Genomic DNA, 19752 nt, shown 5'->3' with positions numbered 1-19752 from the left:
ACCCATCCCCCAACCCAAAATAAAAAGACCTAGCAGCCCATTGTCTCTCTCTCCATGAGGTTGCTTGATTTTCATAGTTGTGACTAAACAACCATTTTATTCTTCTAAAACCATAATTCAGAAAGATCCTGCAATGCACAATCTAAACTCCCCAAAAAGACAAAGAATAAACTCCTATGTTTTTAAAAATTTTAAATGCTAAAATAGACTTCAAAGACAGACCTATTCTATTAAATTAGTATTAAGCATCTTTTTCTTCAAGAATTAAGCTGTCAAATTTCTCTAAAAACTAAAGTTGGTTTAATATTCAAGATACAAAGGCATCTTTCAACTTATATTTAGCAGCCTACAAGTTTTTTTTTTTAATTAATTAATTAATTAATTTTTGGCTGCATTGGGTCTTCATTGCTGCGCGCGGGCTTACTCTAGTTGCAGCGAGCAGGGGCTACTCTTCGCTGCAGTATGCAGGCTTCTCATTGCGGTGGCTTCTCTTGTTGCGGAACACAGGCTCTAGGTGCACGGGCTTCAGTAGTTGTGGCACACAGGCTCAGTAGTTGTGGCTCGTGGGCTCTAGAGCGCAGGCTCAGTAGTTGTGGCGCACGGGCTTAGTTGCTCTGCGGCATGTGAGATCTTCCCAGACCAGGGCTCGAACCCCTGTCCCCTGCATTGGCAAGCTGATTCTTAACCACTGTGCAAACAGGGAAGTCCCTTAACCCTTTTTTCTTAACAGCTAAGCTTAAATTCTTCTGCAGCACTGCTGATTTCACAGTTAGAGCTGGGTACACTTTGATGTACACTTTGATGAAGCATTCCAATAACTAACTGGAATGCAAAATCCTAGAATATAGCCATCTAGGAGCTCAAAAGCGAAAAGAGCAAGTATGAGAAAGGGATCTATGTAGACCACATGCCTTACTGACGCATTCTTATGACTCTTAAAACTCATCATTTTGATCACATACATTTCAAGCCTCAATCAGACCTCAAAGACTATAGTATACAAATGTCCCACAGTGTAACCAGAGTTGTCAACACTCCCAGGAAACCATTTAGAAGCAAGATTCTTTTTAAATTAAAGAAAGCAGGAAAAAAGTAAATGATCAGTTTGCCTTAAAAATGAGTACCACAAACCTTTCTCAATTGTAAGTGTAGTTAATCTGTTTCTTAGTATAGGTTTTATCATTGCTGCAATGCATTCTTACTACGTTTAAAATAGCTGCACAGAAGTTGAGACACAGATGTAGAGAACAAACGTATGGACACCAAGGGGGGAAAACCACGGTGAGGTGGGGATGGTGGTGTGCTGAATTGGGCAATTGGGATTGACATGTATACACTGATGTGTATAAAATTGATGACTAATAAAAACCTGCAGTATAAAAAAACAAACAAAAAAACACAATACTAAACTTTCTTTGGGGTATTTGTATGGAGATATGTTAATATAAATGTTTCAGACATTACATGAAATTTCTAAAAATCTTATATGTTCTGGTATAATGCTCTAAGTCATAATTCTAGTTATTACTTTAAAATGTGTATCTCAGAAATAACTAAATTTCCTTGTCAATTGCATTATTATGAACTTTCATCAAATCTTTAACTGTGGTCATTTTTAAGTCTTTTGTCATTTACAGAGAGTTCTGGGTGTACTCTGATGCTTTTGCAAAAATGTTCCTATAAAAGGGTTTCATCTTCAAGGAATTCATGGAAAAGACTCTGACAAGTACAGGTTTCTGGTAACTGACTATACTGCTGAACTGAATGAATAAGCATTTTCAGAACTCTAATGGAAAACTGATGAATTCATAAAAGTGCTAACAAAAGATCAAGATGAAAAAGAAAATTAATTACATGGGACTGAGTGAACTGATGAGGATGATTATAATTTTTGTGACTTTCTGTTTGAATTAAAAAACAAAAAATCCCACAAGGACTCAGAGGCAAAAAATATACAAATCAATTTTCACTGCAAAGTAAAGGAGCTGTTACAGTGGAGGATTACTGGACTGAATGTCAATATTATGACACAGTATGAGTGTGTTTTGTGTTTGGTAATTGCGATCATTGTTGCTTTTGTTGTGGTCATCCAGTTACAATGCTTGGTGTCAGTTTATTTATCTCTTGTAAAAATAAAATACAGTGTGTGTGTGTGTGTGTGAAAAAAAACAAACATTGCCAATGTTGTACCTCTTCTCATGGAAATTAATAAAAATATTAAATGTGAAAAAAAATGAAATTAAATAAAATAGCTGCACACTTCATTAAATAAATATGCAGCAATTAATTGGGAAAAAAAAAGGATCACAAACCAAGTTTCACCAGAAAAATACTCTTACTGTTTTTGATTTAAAATGCTTTACTTGCTCTCTAACCCCCGCTCCAGCACCACCGCCAATACACGCACTCGGCTCTGGGTCGCCCCTTACTCACTCGTCTCCTTTCAAGGGGAATCCAGCTACCATGCTGTGAGGACACTCAAGCAGCCCTACGGAGTGGTCTAAGAGGAGCTGAGGCCTCCTGCCAACAGTTAGTACCAACTTGCCAGCCATCCGTGTGGCTGACAGGGTCTCCGTGCTCCGGCTGGGTGTCAGGCCTGTGCCTCTGAGGTGGGAGAGCCGAGTTCAGGACATTGGTCCACGAGAGACCTCCCGGCTCCACGTAATATCAAACAGCAAAAGCTCTCCAAGAGATCTCCATCTCAGAGCTAAGACCCACCTCCACTCAACGACCAGCAAGCTACAGTGCTGGGCACCCTATGCCAAACAACTAGCAAGACAGGAACAAAACCCCACCCGCTGGCAGAGAGGCTGCCTAAAATCATAATAAGTTCACAGACACCCCAAAACACACCACTGGACATGGTCCTGCCCACCAGAAAGACAAGATCCAGCCTCATTCACCAGAATGCAAGCACCAGTCCCCTCCCCATCAGGAAGCCTACACAACCCATTGAACCAACCTTACCCGCTGGGAGCAGACACCAAAATAAACGGGAACTACAAACCTGCAGCCTGTGAAAAGGAGACCCCCAAACACAGTAAGTTAAGCAAAATGAGAAGACAGAGGAACACACAGCAAATAAAGGAGCAAGGCAAAAACCCACCAGACCAAACAAACGAAAAGGAAATAGGCAGTCTACCTGAAAAAGAATTCAGAGTAATGATAGTAAAGATGATCCAAAATCTTGAAAATAGAAAGGAGAAAATATAAGAAATGTTTAACAAGCATCTAGAAGAACTAGAGAGCAAACAAACACTGATGAACAACACAATAAATGAAATTAAAAATTATCTAGAAAGAATGAACAGCAGAATAACTGAGGAAGAAGAATGGATAAGTGACCTGGAAGATAAAATAGTGGAAATAACTACTACAGAGCAGAATAAAGAAACAAGAATGAAAAGAATTGAGGAGAGTCTCAGAGACCTCCGGGACAACAATAAACGCACCAACATTTGAATTATTATTTCTCTTCTGCTTCTGAATTACAGAAGCAGAAGAGAAAAAGAAAGGGACAGAGAAAATATTTTATTTGAAGAGATTATAGTTGAAAAATTCCCTAATATGGGAAAGGAAATAGTCAATCAAGTCCAGGAAGCACAGAGAGTCCCATACAGGATAAATCCAAGGAGAAACACGCCAAGACACATATTAATCAAACTATCAAAAACTAAATACAAAGAAAAAATATTACAAGCAGCAAGGGAAAAACATCAAATAACATACATGGGAATCCCCATATGGTTAACAGCTGATCTTTCAGCAGAAACTCTGAAAGCCAGAAGGGAGTGGCAAGACATATTTAAAGTGATGGAACAGAAAAACCTAGAACCAACATTACTCTACCCAGCAAGGATCTCATTCAGATTCGACAGAAAAATTAAAACCTTTATTGACAAGCAAAAGCTAAGAGAATTCAGCACCACCAAACCAGCTTTACAACAAATGCTAAAGGAACTTCTCTAGGCAGGAAACACAAGAGAAGGAAAAGACCTACAATAACAACCCAAAACAATTAAGAAAATGGTAATAGGAACATACATATCGATACCTACCTTAAATGTAAATGGATTAAATGCTCCCACCAAAAGACACACACTGGCTGAATAGATACAAAAACAATACCCATATATATGCTGTCTACAAGAGACCCACTGCAGACCTAGGGACACATACAGACTGAAAGTGAGGGGACGGAAAACAATATTCCACACAAATAGAAATCAAAAGAAAGCTGGAGTAGCAATTCTCATATCAGACAAAACAGACTTTAAAATAAAGACTATTACGAGAGACAAAGAAGGACACTTTGGGATCAGTTTAAGAAGGAATCAATTCAAGAAGAAGATATAACAATTTTAAACATTTATGCACCCAATATAGGAGCACCTCAATACATAAGGCAAATGCTAACAGCCATAAAAGGGGAAATCGACAGTAACACAATAATAGAAGGGGAATTTAACACCTCACTTTCACCAATGGACAGATCATCCAAAATAAAAATAAATAAGGAAACATAAACTTTAAATGATACATTAAAAAAAGATGGACTTAATTGATATTTATAGGACATTCCATCCAAAAACAACAGAATACACTTTCTTCTCAAGTGCTCATGGAACATTCTCCAGGATACATCATATCTTGTGTCACAAATCAAGCCTTGGTAAATTTAAGAAAATTGAAATCGTATCAAGTATCTTTTCCAACCACAACGCTATGAGACTAGATATCAATTACAGGAAAAAATCTGTAAAAAATACAAACCCATGGAGGCTAAACAATACACTACTAAATAACCAAGAGATCACTGAAGAAATCAAAGGGGAAATCAAAAAATACCTAGAAACAAATGACAATGAAAGCACGATGACCCAAAACCCATAGGACGCAGCAAAAGCAGTTCTCAGAGGAAAGTTTATAGCAATACAATCCTACCTCAAGAAAACAAGAAACATCTCAAATAAACAACCTAACCTTGCACCTAAAGCAATTAGAGAAAGAAGAATAAAAAAAGCCACAGTTAGCAGAAGGAAAGAAATCATAAAGATCATATCAGAAATAAATGAAAAAGAAACGAAGGAAACAAGAGCAAAGATCAATAAAACTAAAAGCTGGTTCTTTGAGAAGATAAACAAAATTGATAAACCATTAGCCAGACTCACCGAGAAAAAAAGGGAGAAGACTCAAATCACTAGAATTAGAAATGAAAAAGGAGAAGTAACAACTGACACTGCAGAAATACAAAGGATCATGAGAGTTTAATACAAGCAACTATATGCCAATAAAATAGACAACCTGGAAGAAATGAACAAATTCTTAGAAAAGCATAACCTTCCGAGACTGAACCAGGAAAAACAGAAAATATATACAGACAAATCACAAGCACTGAAATTGAAACTGTGATTTAAAATCTTCCAACAAACAAAAGCCCAGGACCAGATGGCTTCACAGGCAAATTCTATCGAACATTTAGAGAAGAGCTAACGCCTATCCTTCTCAAACTCTTCCAAAATATAGCAGAGGGAGGAACATTCCGAAACTCATTCTACAAGGCCACCATCACCCTGATACCAAAACCAGACAAAGATGTCACAAAGAAAGAAAACTACAGGCCAATATCACTGATGAACATAGATGCAGAAATCATCAACAAAATACTAGCAAACAGAATCGAGCAGGACATGAAAAGGCTCACACACCATGATCAAGGGGGATTTATCCCAGGAATGCAAGGATTCTTCAATATACGCAAATCAATCAATGTGATACACCACATTAACAAATTGAAGGAGAAAAACCATATGATCATCTCAATAGATGCAGAAAAAGCTTTTGGCAAAATTCAACACCCATTTATGATAAAAAACCCTCCAGAAAGTAGGCGTAGAGGGAATTTACCTCAACATAATAAAGGCCATATATGACAAACCCACAGCCAACATCGTTCTCAATGGTGAAAAACTGAAACCATTTCCTCTAAGATCAGGAACCAGACAAGGTTGTCCAGTCTCACCACTATTATTCAACATAGTTTTGGAAGTTTCAGCCACAGCAATCTGAGAAGAAAAAGAAATAAAAGGAATCCAAATTGGAAAAGAAGTAAAGCTGTCACTGTTTGCAGATGACATGATACTATACATGGAGAATCCTAAAGATGTTACCAGAAAACTACTAGAGCTAATCAATGAATTTGGTAAAGTATCAGGATATAAAATTAATGCTCAGAAATCTCTTGCATTCCTATACACTAATGATGAAAAATCTGAAAGAGAAATTAAGGAAACACTCCCATTTACCACTGCAACAAAAAGAATAAAATACCTAGGAATAAAGCTACCTAAGGAGACAAAAGACCTGTATGCAGAAAATTATAAGACACTGATGAAAGAAATTAAAGACGATACAAATAGATGGAGAGATATATCATGTTCTCAGACTGGAAGAATCAACATTGTGAAAATGACTCTACTACCCAAAGTAATCTACAGATTCAATGCAATCCCTATCAAACTACCAATGGCATTTTTCACAGAACTAGAACAACAAATTGCACAATTTGTATGGAAACACAAAAGATGCCAAATAGCCAAAGCAATCTTGAGAAAGAAAAATGGAGCTGGAGGAATCAGGCTCCCAGACTGCAGACTATACTACAAAGCTACAGTAATCAAGACAGTATGGTACTGGCACAAAAACAGAAATATGGATCAATGGAACAGTATAGAAAGCCCAGAGATAAACCCACGCATATATGGTCAACTTATCTTTGATAAAGGACGCAAGAATATACAATTGAGAAAAGACAGCCTCTTCAATAAGTGGTGCTGGGAAAACTGGACAGCTACATGTAAAAGAATGAAATTACAACACTCCCTAACACCATACACAAAAATAAACTCAAAATGGATTAAAGACCTAAATGTAAGGCCAGACACTATCAAACTCTTAGAGGAAAACATAGGCAGAACACTCTATGACATAAATCACAGCAAGATCCTTTTTGACCCACCTCCTAGAAAAATGGAAAAAAAACAAAAAGAGACAAATGGAACCTAATGAAACTTAAAAGTTTTTGCACAGCAAAGGAAACCATAAACGGGACGCAAGGCAACCCTCAGAATGGGAGAAAATATTTGCAAATGAAGCAACCGACAAAGGATTAATCTCCAAAATTTACAAGCAGCTCATGCAGCTCAATATCAAAAAAAACAAACAACCTAATCCAAAAATGGGCAGAAGACCTAAACAGACATTTCTCCAAAGAAGATATACAGATTGCCAACAAACACATGAAAGGATGCTCAACATCATTAATCATTAGAGAAATGAAAATCAAAACTACAGTGAGGTATCACCTCACACCAGTCAGAATGGCCATCATCAAAAAATCTACAAACAATAAATGCTGGAGAGGGTGTGGAGAAAAGGGAACCCTCTTGCACTGTTGGTGTGGGAATGTAAATTGATACAGCCACTATGGAGAACAGTATGGAGGTTCCTTCAAAAAACTAAAAATAGAACTACCATGCGACCCAGCAATCCTACTACTGGGCATATACCCTGAGAAAACCATAATTCAAAAAGAGTCATGTACCACAATGTTCACTGTAGCACTATTTACAATAGCCAGAACTTGGAGGCAACCTAAGTGTCCATCGACAGATGAATGGATAAAGAAGATGTGGCACATATATACAATGGAATATTACTCAGCCATAGAAAGAAATGAAATTGAGTTATTTGTAGTGAGGTGGATGGACCTAGAGACTGTCATACAGAGTGAAGTAAGTCAGAAAGAGAAAAACAAATACCGTATGCTAACACATATATATGGAAATCTAAAAAAAAACCAAAATGGTTCTGAAGAACCTAGGGGCAGGACAGGAATAAAGACACAGAGAATGGACTTGAGGACACGGGGAGGGGGAAGGGTAAGCTGGGACGAAGTGAGAGAGCGGCATGGACATATATACACTACCAAATGTAAAATAGCTAGCTAGTGGGAAGCAGCTGCATAGCACATTGAGATCAGCTCAATGCTTTGTGACCACCTCGAGTGGTAGGATAGGGAGGATGGGAGGGAGATGCAAGGGGGAGGAGATATGGGGATATATGTATATGTATAGCTGATTCACTTTGTTATAAAGCAGAAACTAACACACCATTGTAAAGTAATTATACTCTAATAAAGATGTTAAAAATAAATAAATAAAATAAAATGCTTTACTTGATTTGAAACAAAAACTTTTCATTAAGGGCTCTAAGGCTCACTTCTTTTAAAAATCATCTCATTTAAATGTTTATAGCATAATGTCACATGAAAAAGACCACAAAACAAAATATATGAAAGGGGGAAAAAATATATATATATATATATATGAAAGGATTCTATACAATTACTGTATTTGCCTTAGTTACCTTCCAAAAATAGGGCACTGCCTTTATTCAAGGTCCTTACAACATCTAGCAGGAATCTCTCTCTGCTACTTCAACTTGAACAAAGTTGGGTAAGCAGGTATCCTAACATTTACTAAACAGCTTAGGGTTCACAGAGGATCATTTTATATTTAGGCATATATGTCACATGTATGTCTGCTGTAGGCAGAATATGTATACTGCGTACATGCATAGAATATGTATATGTATGCATAAAATACACACTCATATATATGCATAGATAAAAGTCTGAAAGGTGTAAATCCAAAACAAGCAGTGATTACCTCTGGATGATATGAGATCTATAATTTAAATTTTCTACCTTGTTATTTATCTTTTCTAACTTGTCTACAACAAAGAAAGTTAAAATTTTTATTTTTATATTCCACTGTACTGGTGTCAACAGCAGAACTCTTTCCTTATATGGTATAGTTTTCATGTTCCACCAAGAAAGAATAATTTTCAGGTTCTCTGCCATTTTTCTAAAATTGCCAACATTTCCAGGTACTCTGGTAAACTTGTTCTAAACAAAAGGATGTTAAACAGGTACTAACTGCACATATAACAACTTTTAGGTATCGCAAATCAAATTCCTTAAAGATTTACCTTCATCGTACATTTCTTCTATTAAATAGGCCTCTGCTCGGTCTTTCAGAGCGTTCACATTGTCAGGTTCCATCTGTAAAACTTCCGAACACACTCGAATAGCTTCAACAGGCTTCTCATCCTAAAAGTAAGTGTGAGAAAAGAATTTATGGTTGTTTTCCACATGTCAAGTTTTTACAATTCTGGGAGTGAGTCAACAGTTACCTTAGAAAAGCAGTGGCAAATCCTTTCTTTTGAACGAATTGTATATTCAGAAACACTTGGCTCTGTTTTCATGACAGATTCATATTTGCTGGTTGCATCTGTGTATCTGTTAAGTGAGCAAATCATGATGAGTAAAAAATGAAATTCTATTTCCAGAGCTAAAGAAAGGACCCTCTACTCTTCACTATATGTTACTTAATCAATTGACCTGAATGAGCACATCCCTTCAAAGACTGCTTCTACCTTATTAATCTACAGTAGCAAGGAAGGTTCTCTCTGCAATTAAGAGTTGGGAGATAAAACACATGACCACAGAAAATGCATATGGATAAATCAAAGCATACCTGTGAGTACCCATCAAATCAAATGATGAATTCTCTACAGAAAAGTGCTCATGATTTTGAAACTGAGAAAAAGACTTTGTTAAAGTCTGACTATACAAAGCACTTTCAGCAAAACAGAGATCAGGTTTTATTTCTTGGTTACTACACACTTTGATGAAATAACAGAGTCCATTACATGTTATTTTATATAACAAATATCAATATTCAAATCTAAGTACATTGTAATTCCTTGCAGAAGAAACCTGCCTTTTTTTTTTTTTAGAGATGTCAACAGTTTTCTATTCACTTAGTTGTGTGTGTATATGTATGTGTATGTGTGAGTATATGTAGTTTTATATAGTTTTATCACATGTGTAGATTCGTGTAACCATCACCACAATGAAGATACAGAACTATTCCACCTCTATAAGGTTTCTTCATGCCATCCCTTTATAGTTACACATCATCCTGCTCCCTAACCCTTAGCAATTTCTAATCTGTTTACCATCTCTATAATTTTATTTCACGAATGCTACATAAATGTAATCATACAGTAGGTAACCTTTTTTTTTAAATTTTATTTATTTTTGGCTGCATTGAGTCTTCGTTGCTGCGTGTGGGCTTTTCTCTAGTTGCGGCGAGCGGGGGCTACTCTTCATTGTGGTGCGCGGGCTTATTGCTGTGGCTTCTCTTGTTGAGGAGCATGGGCTCTAGGCGCACAGGCTTCAGTAGTTGTGGCACGCAGGCTCAGTAGTTGTGGCGCACGGGCTTAGCTGCTCCGCGGAGAAGAAACCTGCTTAAATTCCCAACATTACTAGCTTTCTAAGAACAATAAAAGCTACTTCAGCATTTTTTTAAACTGGTGAAAAGTACTAGTCATGTTACGCACTGTTACTTTCCTCATTAATGGCAAACTGTTGGGTTGGCCAAAAGGGTCGTTCAGTTTTTTCCATAAGATGGCTCTAGTAGCACTTAGTTGTCTTTAACTTCATTCAAAACAATTATGTTAGATTGTATGTGACAGCTGTCATATATCAGTGTACATTTAAAAAAAGATCTAAATTGGTGAATTTTTGTGTAGCCATTTTAATGTTGAAGATGGAAGGAAAAAAGCAACATTTTCAGCATATTATGCTTTATTATTTCAAGAAAGGTAAAAACGCAACTGAAATGCACAAAAAGATTTGTGCAGTGTATGGACAAGGTGCTGTGACCGACTGAACATGTCAAAAGTGGTTTGAGAAGTTTCATCCTGGAGATTTCTCACTGGATGATGCTCCACGGTCGGGTAGACCAGTTGAAGTTGACAGCGATCAAATAGAAACAATAATTGAGAACAATCAACATTATACCATGCGGGAGATAGCCAACATACTCAAAATATCCAAATCAAGTGTTGAAAATCATTTGCTCCAGCTTGGTTATGTGAATCACTTTGATGTTTCGGTTCCACATAACTTAAGCAAAAAAAACCTTCTTGACCATATTTCCACTTGCAATTCTCAACTGAAACGTAATGAAAACGTTCTGTTTTTAAAACAAATTGTGACGGGCGATGAAAAGTGGATACTGTACAACAATGTGGAACGGCAGAGATCGTGGGACAAGCAAAATGAACCACACAACCACACCAAAGGCTGGTCTTCATCCAAAGAAGGTGATGTGTATATGGTGGAATTGGAAGGGAGTCCTCTATTATGAGCTCCTTGTGGAAAACCAAACGATTAATTCCAACAAGTACTGCTCCCAATTAGACCAAATGAAAGCAGCACTCGATGAAAAGCATCCAGAATTAATCAACGGAAAACGCATAATCTTCCATCAGGATAACACAAGACCGCATGTTTCTTTGATGCCCAGACAAAAACTGTTACAGCTTGGCTGGGAAGTCCTGATTCATCTGCCATATTCACCAGACATTGTACCTTCAGATTTTCATTTATTCCAGTCTTTACAAAATTCTGTTAACAGAAAAAATTTCAATTCCCTGGAAGACTGTAAAAGGCACCTGGAACAGTTCTTTGCTCAGAAAGATAAAAAGATTTTGGTAGATGGAATTATGACGTTGCCTGGAAAATGGCAGAAGGTAGTGGAACAAAAGGGTGAATACATTGTTCAATAAAGTTCTTGGTGAAAATGAAAAATGTGTCCTTTATTTTTAGTTAAAAAACCGAAGGCACTTTTTGGCCCACCCAATGCAAGCTATATTTACATTCCATTGCGGCATATTATTCCCCAAGTGCTGCAATCTTCAAATTTAAATGTCACTGTATTAAAATACAGGTTTAAATACAAAACTTAAAGCAAAAGCTAGACATCAATGTCAAAATCATAGTTGGGATACTGTTCTATAGATTTCCAAGATGGTACAATTGTAGGAAACTATACAGAGTATGCGAGACCTCGCTCTATTTCTTCAAACTACGTGCGAAACTACAATTAGAAATTAAAAGCTCAATTAGAAAATACTGCACTTCACTTTAAAAAAAAAGGTAGCTTCTGGAAAGGTGGAGTAGATGTACCTTCCCCAATTCTTCTAGCTAGATACCTGTGTAAATACCCTGGACATTATATGTACTTTTTTTAAATATGAAAAGACTCAGAAAGGGGGCGATAAGAAAATTACGGTCCCACCCCCACCAATATCAGCAGGTCAACTGGAGAGCCTAGACTTCTTCCCTGGTAATGAGGTGTGTCCACACCCAGCCAAGGTGGTGTCGGAGAATGCCACTTTGGGAGCCAGAACTTTCATCCATGGCCAGAACTGAGTCCCCAAAACTCTTACCCACACCACGCAGTAGTGAGAATCCCACACCTCGAATAGCAATGAAGGCCAAGTGGGAAACTTCCACCTCAATCTGGCAGTTAACGAGGTGGTGCCTACCCCCCAGCCCCTCATGCTCACTTTGCTGGAACAATGTCAGAAAAAGCCACCCAAAAAAGAAGATTTAAGTAAAAAACAGTATCTTATAAAATGAACATATCCAGGTTTCAATTAAAAACTAATCATCATACCAAGAAACAGGAAGATCTCTAACCAACATCAAGAGGACAGAGATGTTAAAGCAGCCACGAAAAAAGCAGCAATTAACAAACATGCTTAAAGCAAATGAAAAAACAGAATGCCTCAGCAAAGAAATGGAAAGTCTCAGCAAAGAAATAGAAGATATAAACATTCTAAATAGAATTTTTAGAACTGAAAAGTATAAAACTGAAATAAATTGCTCACCACATGTGCTCAAGAGCAGAATGTAGGGTACAGAGAAAAGAATCAATGAATTGGAACAATAGAAATTACCAAATCTGGACAACAGAGAAAACAAACTGAAAAAGAAAAACAAACAGAGCCTCAGGGACTGTAGGGCTAAAACAAAAACTCTAACATTTATGTTCATCAGAGTCTAAGAAGGAAAACAGAGAGAGGGCAGGGCTGAAAAAGTATTCCCAGAAATAATGGCTGGAAACTTCCCAAAATTTGACAAGAGACATAAACCTACATATTCTAGAAGCTAAGGATACACCAAACAGGATAAACACAAAGAAATCCATGCTGAGATATATCATAATTAAACTTCTGAAAACTAAAGACAAGGAAATAATCTGAAAAGCAGTCAGAGGAAAATAACTCCTTATCTTTAGGGGAAAAAAACAATTAGAATGACAATGGATTTCTCATCAGGAACCATGGAAGCCAGAAAGAAATGGCACAATATTTTTCAGCTGCTGTAACAAAGGAACTGTTAATCCAGAATCCTGTACTGGGAGGAAATGTCTGCATACTCTGTATACATCGCTATCACTCTAGATATATATTACCTTTTAATAATCAATTTATGTGCCTGTCTCCCACACTAAACTACCAGCATCTTAAGACCAAACCCTACTAGTCATATTCATTTCTGCACCCCCCAGTACACAGTCAGTGCCTGATACAGGAGAAATTAAGTAAATAGTTGGTGAAATATAAAACAAATCTGCTAGTAAGAATACTATTCAGGGACTTCCCTGGCGGCACAGTGGTTAAGAATCCACCTGCCAGTGCAGGGGACACGGGTTCAAGCCCTGGTTCAGGAAGATCCCACATGCCGCGGAGCAACTAAGTCCACATGCCACAACTACTGAGGCCCGTGCGCCTAGAGCCTGTGCTCTGCAACAAGAGAAGCCACTGTAATGAGAAGTCCACGCACTGCAACAACCCCGCTGGCTGCAACTAGAGAAAGCCCGCACGCATCAACGAAGACCCAAAGCAGCCAAAAATAAACAAACAAATAAATAAATTGTAAATAAACAAAAAAAAGAATACTACGCAGTTACCACTATTTATATTCTGCCTTATTCAAAAAGTGTACAATCGTGGTAGTTTTGCTAAGGCCCAATGCCATCTAAGATACTCCACCCTCAATGGCAAGGAGTAAGAGCAAGCAGTTCAGTTGTTCTTTTGTGGCCACAACCAGACATATGAGGGAAGGTGAGATCCTCTACACAAACATAGTCTTACCTGCCTTCTTTGATGAGCTCTTCAGCTGACTTAATCAGCTTATTAAGTTTCTTGACTTGTTTATAATGTGCAAAACACCTTTTATGATCCTGGTCAAGTTTAAGACATTCACGAACTTCACTGTTCATGTATTAAAAAAAGGAAAATACTCCAAGTCAAAATAATCAATAAATGGTTTTTCATACTAAATACAGAATCACAACAAAAGGTATTTTTTGTCTGTAACAATTAAAATATACTGACAATAATTTATCATACACTGTTATATACGACATTGTATTATGCACACATATTTATTAATTCAAATGACTTAGAGATATATAACAAATGCTATTTTGCTTCTGCAAATGTAATACCCTCCTATTTATTTTACTAAGCATACTTCATGAAAAGAACTGATGTGGAAGCAGAATAACTTAGAGATAACACAAAATTATAGATATATAAAAAAGCCTTAACCATAATTTTATTAAAGTAAAATTTAAAAAGAAAATGGGAGTACTCTCTTACTGCAAACAATAAAAACATGAGGAGATGTGTACATTACTATAACTGACCTGAGAGACAGTTCATGGTCTCCTAGCTCATAGTACAGTGTGCTGATTTTATAGAATGCCTCAGTATTATCATTCTTCAATTTTGAAGCAGCTTTTAAGTCACTTATCGCTTTCCTAGGTTCCCCTTCTTTTATAAAACATTCAGCTCGAAGTTCCCGTAGTTCTGCATCCCAAACACAAACCTTGAGAAACAAAAGAACTAGACTTAAAGAAACAGTAAATTATGCACATTCATACTTGCACCCGACATATTTTATCTACATATTTATCAACATAAAACATCCTCAGTTAATGTGATGACTTCTACATTGTAAGTAATATTAAAAAGTCTGATACAATTTAGATGTGACAAAAATAATGAGATGTGACAAAATAATTTCTCCAAAGATGTCTTAAATAAATTCCAATGGGGTAAGGGATGTATATACTAACAAGGCCCTTTTCCTACCCCTTTCAGTTATATAATGCTAAAACACTGAAAGTAAGAAAACATGGTATTTACTATTAGAAGGTGGTTCCCAGTGAAGTATATTTGATTTATTTTAATATAAATTTATTTATTTTATTTAATTTTTTATTTTTGGCTGTATTGGGTCTTTGTTGCTGCGCATGGGCTTTTCTCTAGTTGCAGCGAGCGGGACCACTCTTCGCTGCGGTGTGCAGACTTCTCATTGCGGTGGCCTCTCCTCTCCTGTTGCAAAGCACGGGCTCTAGGCACGTGGGCTTCAGTAGTTGTGGCTCGCAGGCTCAGTAGTTGTGGCTCGCGGGCCCTAGAGCGCAGGCTCAGCAGTTGCACACGGGCTCAGCTGCTCCGTGGCATGTGAGATCTTCCCAGACCAGGGCTCAAACCCGTGTCCCCTGCATTGGCAGGTGGATTCTTAACCACTGTGCCACCAGGGAAGCCCTACCGTATTTGATTTTGAAGAGATTATTTTCTAACTGGATTTTTGTACTTAACAATTCTAATTTCTAGTCTCAAAAAATAAAGTCTAGACTCTAAATTCACAAAATATTTTTATTCTACCAGTAACTATATTAAATGATCTTTTACAAAATGTTACCTCTTTGAAATTAAATCCTCATATCACAAAAATAAAGAGAAAAACAATGTGAGAAGGCTGAAGCTTCACTGTTTCCATTTTATCAAAAAGTTGACAATGTTTGGTAAACCACTAGTATTCTTCAAAATGTAAACCCAAATGCTCACCAATAAGACCTGTGTAAGTGTCTTTATATATTTCTTAGAGCTGTATTAAAGTCATGTCAACTTTTCACATAGAGTAAGATATCAAAATCAACATTGTATATAAACTAAATACAACAAGCTAGGTCAAGATGGATAGTCTAATTACTGGAAGGTAAAAATCGTAACTTTGTATTTCCTTGATAAAGCATTAACAAAATAATTTAGTAAACCGTGAATTCCACTGGACCACACCACACGATTTCCTCTATAAAACTATCAAAAACTGGCCATTCTATATACATCACGAGTTTATTGCCAAGATTAGACTATACAAAGTGCTATGAAAATGATAAATCAATATGAATTATGACTGCTTCCATTTGAATATTCTTTTAGACTTCCTTCTGAAACCATTACATCCTTTGTCATTAAGTCCTTGCTGAGGCAGATTTAGATTTCCCTATCTAGAACCCTCTGGATCCTATCAACTCTTCATCTGCCTTCTTCCCTAGAAACTTCTCACTCTAAACACTCATCTTTCCTCCTAAACATCATTTTTCCTTTTTCTTCAATCAACTCTTTCATCTTTTACCCCATTAACTAACCTCTAGAGTTTTCTTGCCCTGCCACCCAAAAATGCAAAATCAAACAAAAACAGCAAAGCAGGCGATGTATAAAGATAGGCAACTCCCACTCCATAGCACCTTCAGTATATTTACTGAAAATTTCAGTCCCAAATTTTGTTCTGTATAAACACCATCTTTCAATTAAGAGCTGAAAACCCCAGGGTCAATCTGATTTTATGCTATCTAAGTTTTTTGTGTTATATAACATGTCAAAGTATATACACATACCTTATAGTAAAAAGCAGTTAAGTGTTAGGCATGTCAGCTGCAAGAGCAAAGAAAAACTTACCTCTAAAATCTTATCAAGGAAGGTTATAGCAGCAATATAATCTGAGCTTTCAAAAGCATCAAGTGCTTGTGAACGCAAACGCTGCATTTCATCAGATTTGATAAGTTGGGACTGGGCTTCTTTTTCTTCATTTTCACTTGGATTTGATTTGAGCTATAACAATAAGAAGAAATTAAACAGGGTTTTTAATCTCTTGAGTGTAATACCCATAATATACAATGATCTGATCCTTCCAAACACTCCAGTTCATCGGGGGGAAGGGGTAAGGAGACACTGGCACAACTGGCTTCTCCAGTGACTTGTCCCCCAGTGCTGATCGCTGTGGGAAGCAGCAGCGAAGGCATCCTTATTCCCACCGATACGGTGTGCGAGAGCAAGCAGTGGAGCTAGAGTCAAAAGAGCTGGGTCGCCAAAACTTCCCTGGAAGCAAATATATTTAGGAATGTGGAAAGGTAGAGAAGAACGAAGGAAAGCACCTTTCTCACTTTGTTACATATAGCTCTGCAGAAAAACTTGAGTTTTATGTGTTTTGCGCCTTCTAGTTATATTTCTTAAGTATTTAGTTTTAAGTATAAAATAATTTTATCACAATAATGAAAAGCATAGGGAAACTGAAGGAAAGGGCAGTTTTTTAGGGGTTATAAGATAAAAAAGATTTGATACCAGAGGGTTTGAGGTATAATAAGAAAGGAAGACTTTACAGGGAAAAATAAGAGAGTAACATCTTATTAAAAAGGCTTATGACATGGTTTTAGGAGGTTTACACGTTGTCTCTTTTTTTAAACATCTTTATCAAGGTATACTTTATATACCATAAAATTCACTCATTTGAGTGTGCAATTCCATGACTTTTAATAAACTTACAAAGTATGCGACCATTACCACAGTTTTAGATCGTTCCTACCGCCTCAGTAAGATCCCTTGTGTCTGCTTACAGTTCATTCCTGCCCCCAGGCTGGCCTCATACGCACAGTCAACTCTTAACAATTTCTTCCTCCACATGGAAAAATCTTAAGCTTAATGGCACAGAAAAATTGGGTGCCTACATTAAAAAGCTACTGATTTTTTGGAAAGATTTTTCTTTAAGATTACAGTTTATATGTAATAATTCCTGAAATCTAATATTCCTACCAAGATGGGAATTGTAGTTAATGGGTTCCCCTTTTGGGTGAAGTACAGACACCAGTAGGTTATTTCTAGAAATACCTCCCCTTCAGTTGACCGATCACACTGCTTCCCCTTCAGTGGACTCATGTTTTAAAAACACCCCCAACTAGCTACCTGGTAGGAGAGGATACTCCGAATGAGAAAACTTAAAAATATTAACTCTTGGTAAAGGGACTGTATTTCTCCATTTTGTCTTTTGGATACTTTAGGTATTGTTTTCTGTCTGTTTAATCTTTGGCTTTTAAGGAATGGCTAGGACTCCATGCATTCATAGGTAACTGGGAAGTGGTAACCTTAGCTCACTAAGGAGGAGGATTTTCCCTGCATGACTGAATTTACAAGTTGAAGGAAGCTACTTTGGGCTATGGAAGGCTTGTCTTTGTTTTATCATCCTCGGGATAGTCTTGAATACTTCTAATAAACCACACTGGAAGGAGTATCAGTGTATATGTGCTGTCACTTTGGTCTGGATAAAAGTAGATGTTTAGTGATAACTTGTTTCCTCGATGATGATGATGACGACGATGATATGTCAGGTATCCAGCATTATAATTCAACATCTGTATACACTACAAAGTGATCACTCCCACAAGTCTAGTTACCATTCATCATTATACAGCTGACCCCCTTCACCCATTATACCCAACTCCCAACCCCCTTCCCCTCCAGTAACCACTAATCTAGTCTCTGCAACTATGAATAAATTTCATTTTGTTTGTTCGTTTGTTTTTTTAGATTCCACATATGAGTGAAATCATACAGTATTTGTCTTTCTCCATCTGATTTATTTTACTTAGCCTAATACACTCAAGATCCATCCACATTGTCACAAATGGGAGGATTTCTTTTTTTATAGTTGAATAGTATTCCACTGCATATACATACTACATCTTCTTTATTTGTTCATCCATCAATGGACACTTAGGTTGTTTCCATAGCTTGGCTATTGTAAATAATGCTGCAGTGGACATAGAGGGGGGCATATATATTGGTAACTTGTTTCCTATATGTACACTACTGCCCCCTTTTGGACAGAATGTATTAGAGACTGCCTCTTCTGGATGGAATTTGCATCTTTTCTCTCCCAAACTTTTACAGTCTAGTCTCTTCAACACACTCTTTCTTGTAGGAAGGTGAGGGAGGAGAAGGCCCTAAACCTCGAGGGTGAGGATGGAGGGCTCAGCCTCACTCCATGGTCAAATAATGGGAATGGGAAAGAAGGAGTGAGCCCTGGTCATCTGGGCTTCTTTGGGGCTGGGAGGGAAAAGGAGAAGAGGGGGAGATTCTTCCAAGGAGGTACGAAAGGAGTCTGAGGAACAAACTAAGGACATACCACTCAGGAGAGTTTCAAAGAGGGTTAAGTGAGATGAAGCTTTTCACTCTTATCCCAAGGTTGCTGACTCCTCCCAATTGCCCTCTCATGTTCCAGGATACTTACACGTGGAGAGTGAACCCTGCTGATATTTCCCTCCCTCCTTTTGTCATGTTTCTTGATATCCCTTCTTTTCTTTGGTGCTTTACATTTCTGACTCTCTCAGCCAAACCTCTATCTGTAACAGTACTTTATTTCTTATTTACCGTGGTCACTATCTTTTGGAGAAAAAATCATAATAATGAACACAGATGCAAAAATCATCCACAAAATGCTAGGAAACTGACTCCAGCAACACACTGAAAGGCTCATACACCATGATCAAGTGGGGTTTATTGCAGGGATGCAAGGAGTTTTCAACATCTGCAAATCAACACAATATATCACACATTGACAAGTTAAAGAATAAAAACTATATGATCATCTCAATAGATACAGAAAAGACTTTTGATAAAATTCAACATCCACTTGTGATTAAC

At 37.2% G+C, this 19752-nt stretch overlaps 1 protein-coding gene across 2 annotated transcripts in view; it reads right to left on the bottom strand.

Moving 5' to 3' along the window:
* Positions 1–19752, bottom strand: part of DNAJC3 (DnaJ heat shock protein family (Hsp40) member C3) — an 87558-nt gene that overhangs the window by 19995 nt on the left and 47811 nt on the right. For both annotated transcript variants that reach the window (XM_082366124.1, XM_082366125.1), the window contains exons 5-9: positions 16735–16887; positions 14634–14815; positions 14077–14196; positions 9256–9361; positions 9052–9172 (exon numbers count right to left, since the gene is read on the bottom strand). In XM_082366124.1, the coding sequence (XP_082222250.1) occupies positions 9052–9172; positions 9256–9361; positions 14077–14196; positions 14634–14815; positions 16735–16887 (682 nt within the window). The remainder of the gene's footprint in view (positions 1–9051; positions 9173–9255; positions 9362–14076; positions 14197–14633; positions 14816–16734; positions 16888–19752) is intronic.

This window comes from Balaenoptera borealis (assembly GCF_965194805.1).
Source record: "Balaenoptera borealis genome assembly, chromosome: 18".
Classification (NCBI taxonomy): Eukaryota; Metazoa; Chordata; class Mammalia; order Artiodactyla; family Balaenopteridae; genus Balaenoptera; species Balaenoptera borealis.
This window is presented reverse-complemented; position numbering and strand designations above follow the sequence as displayed.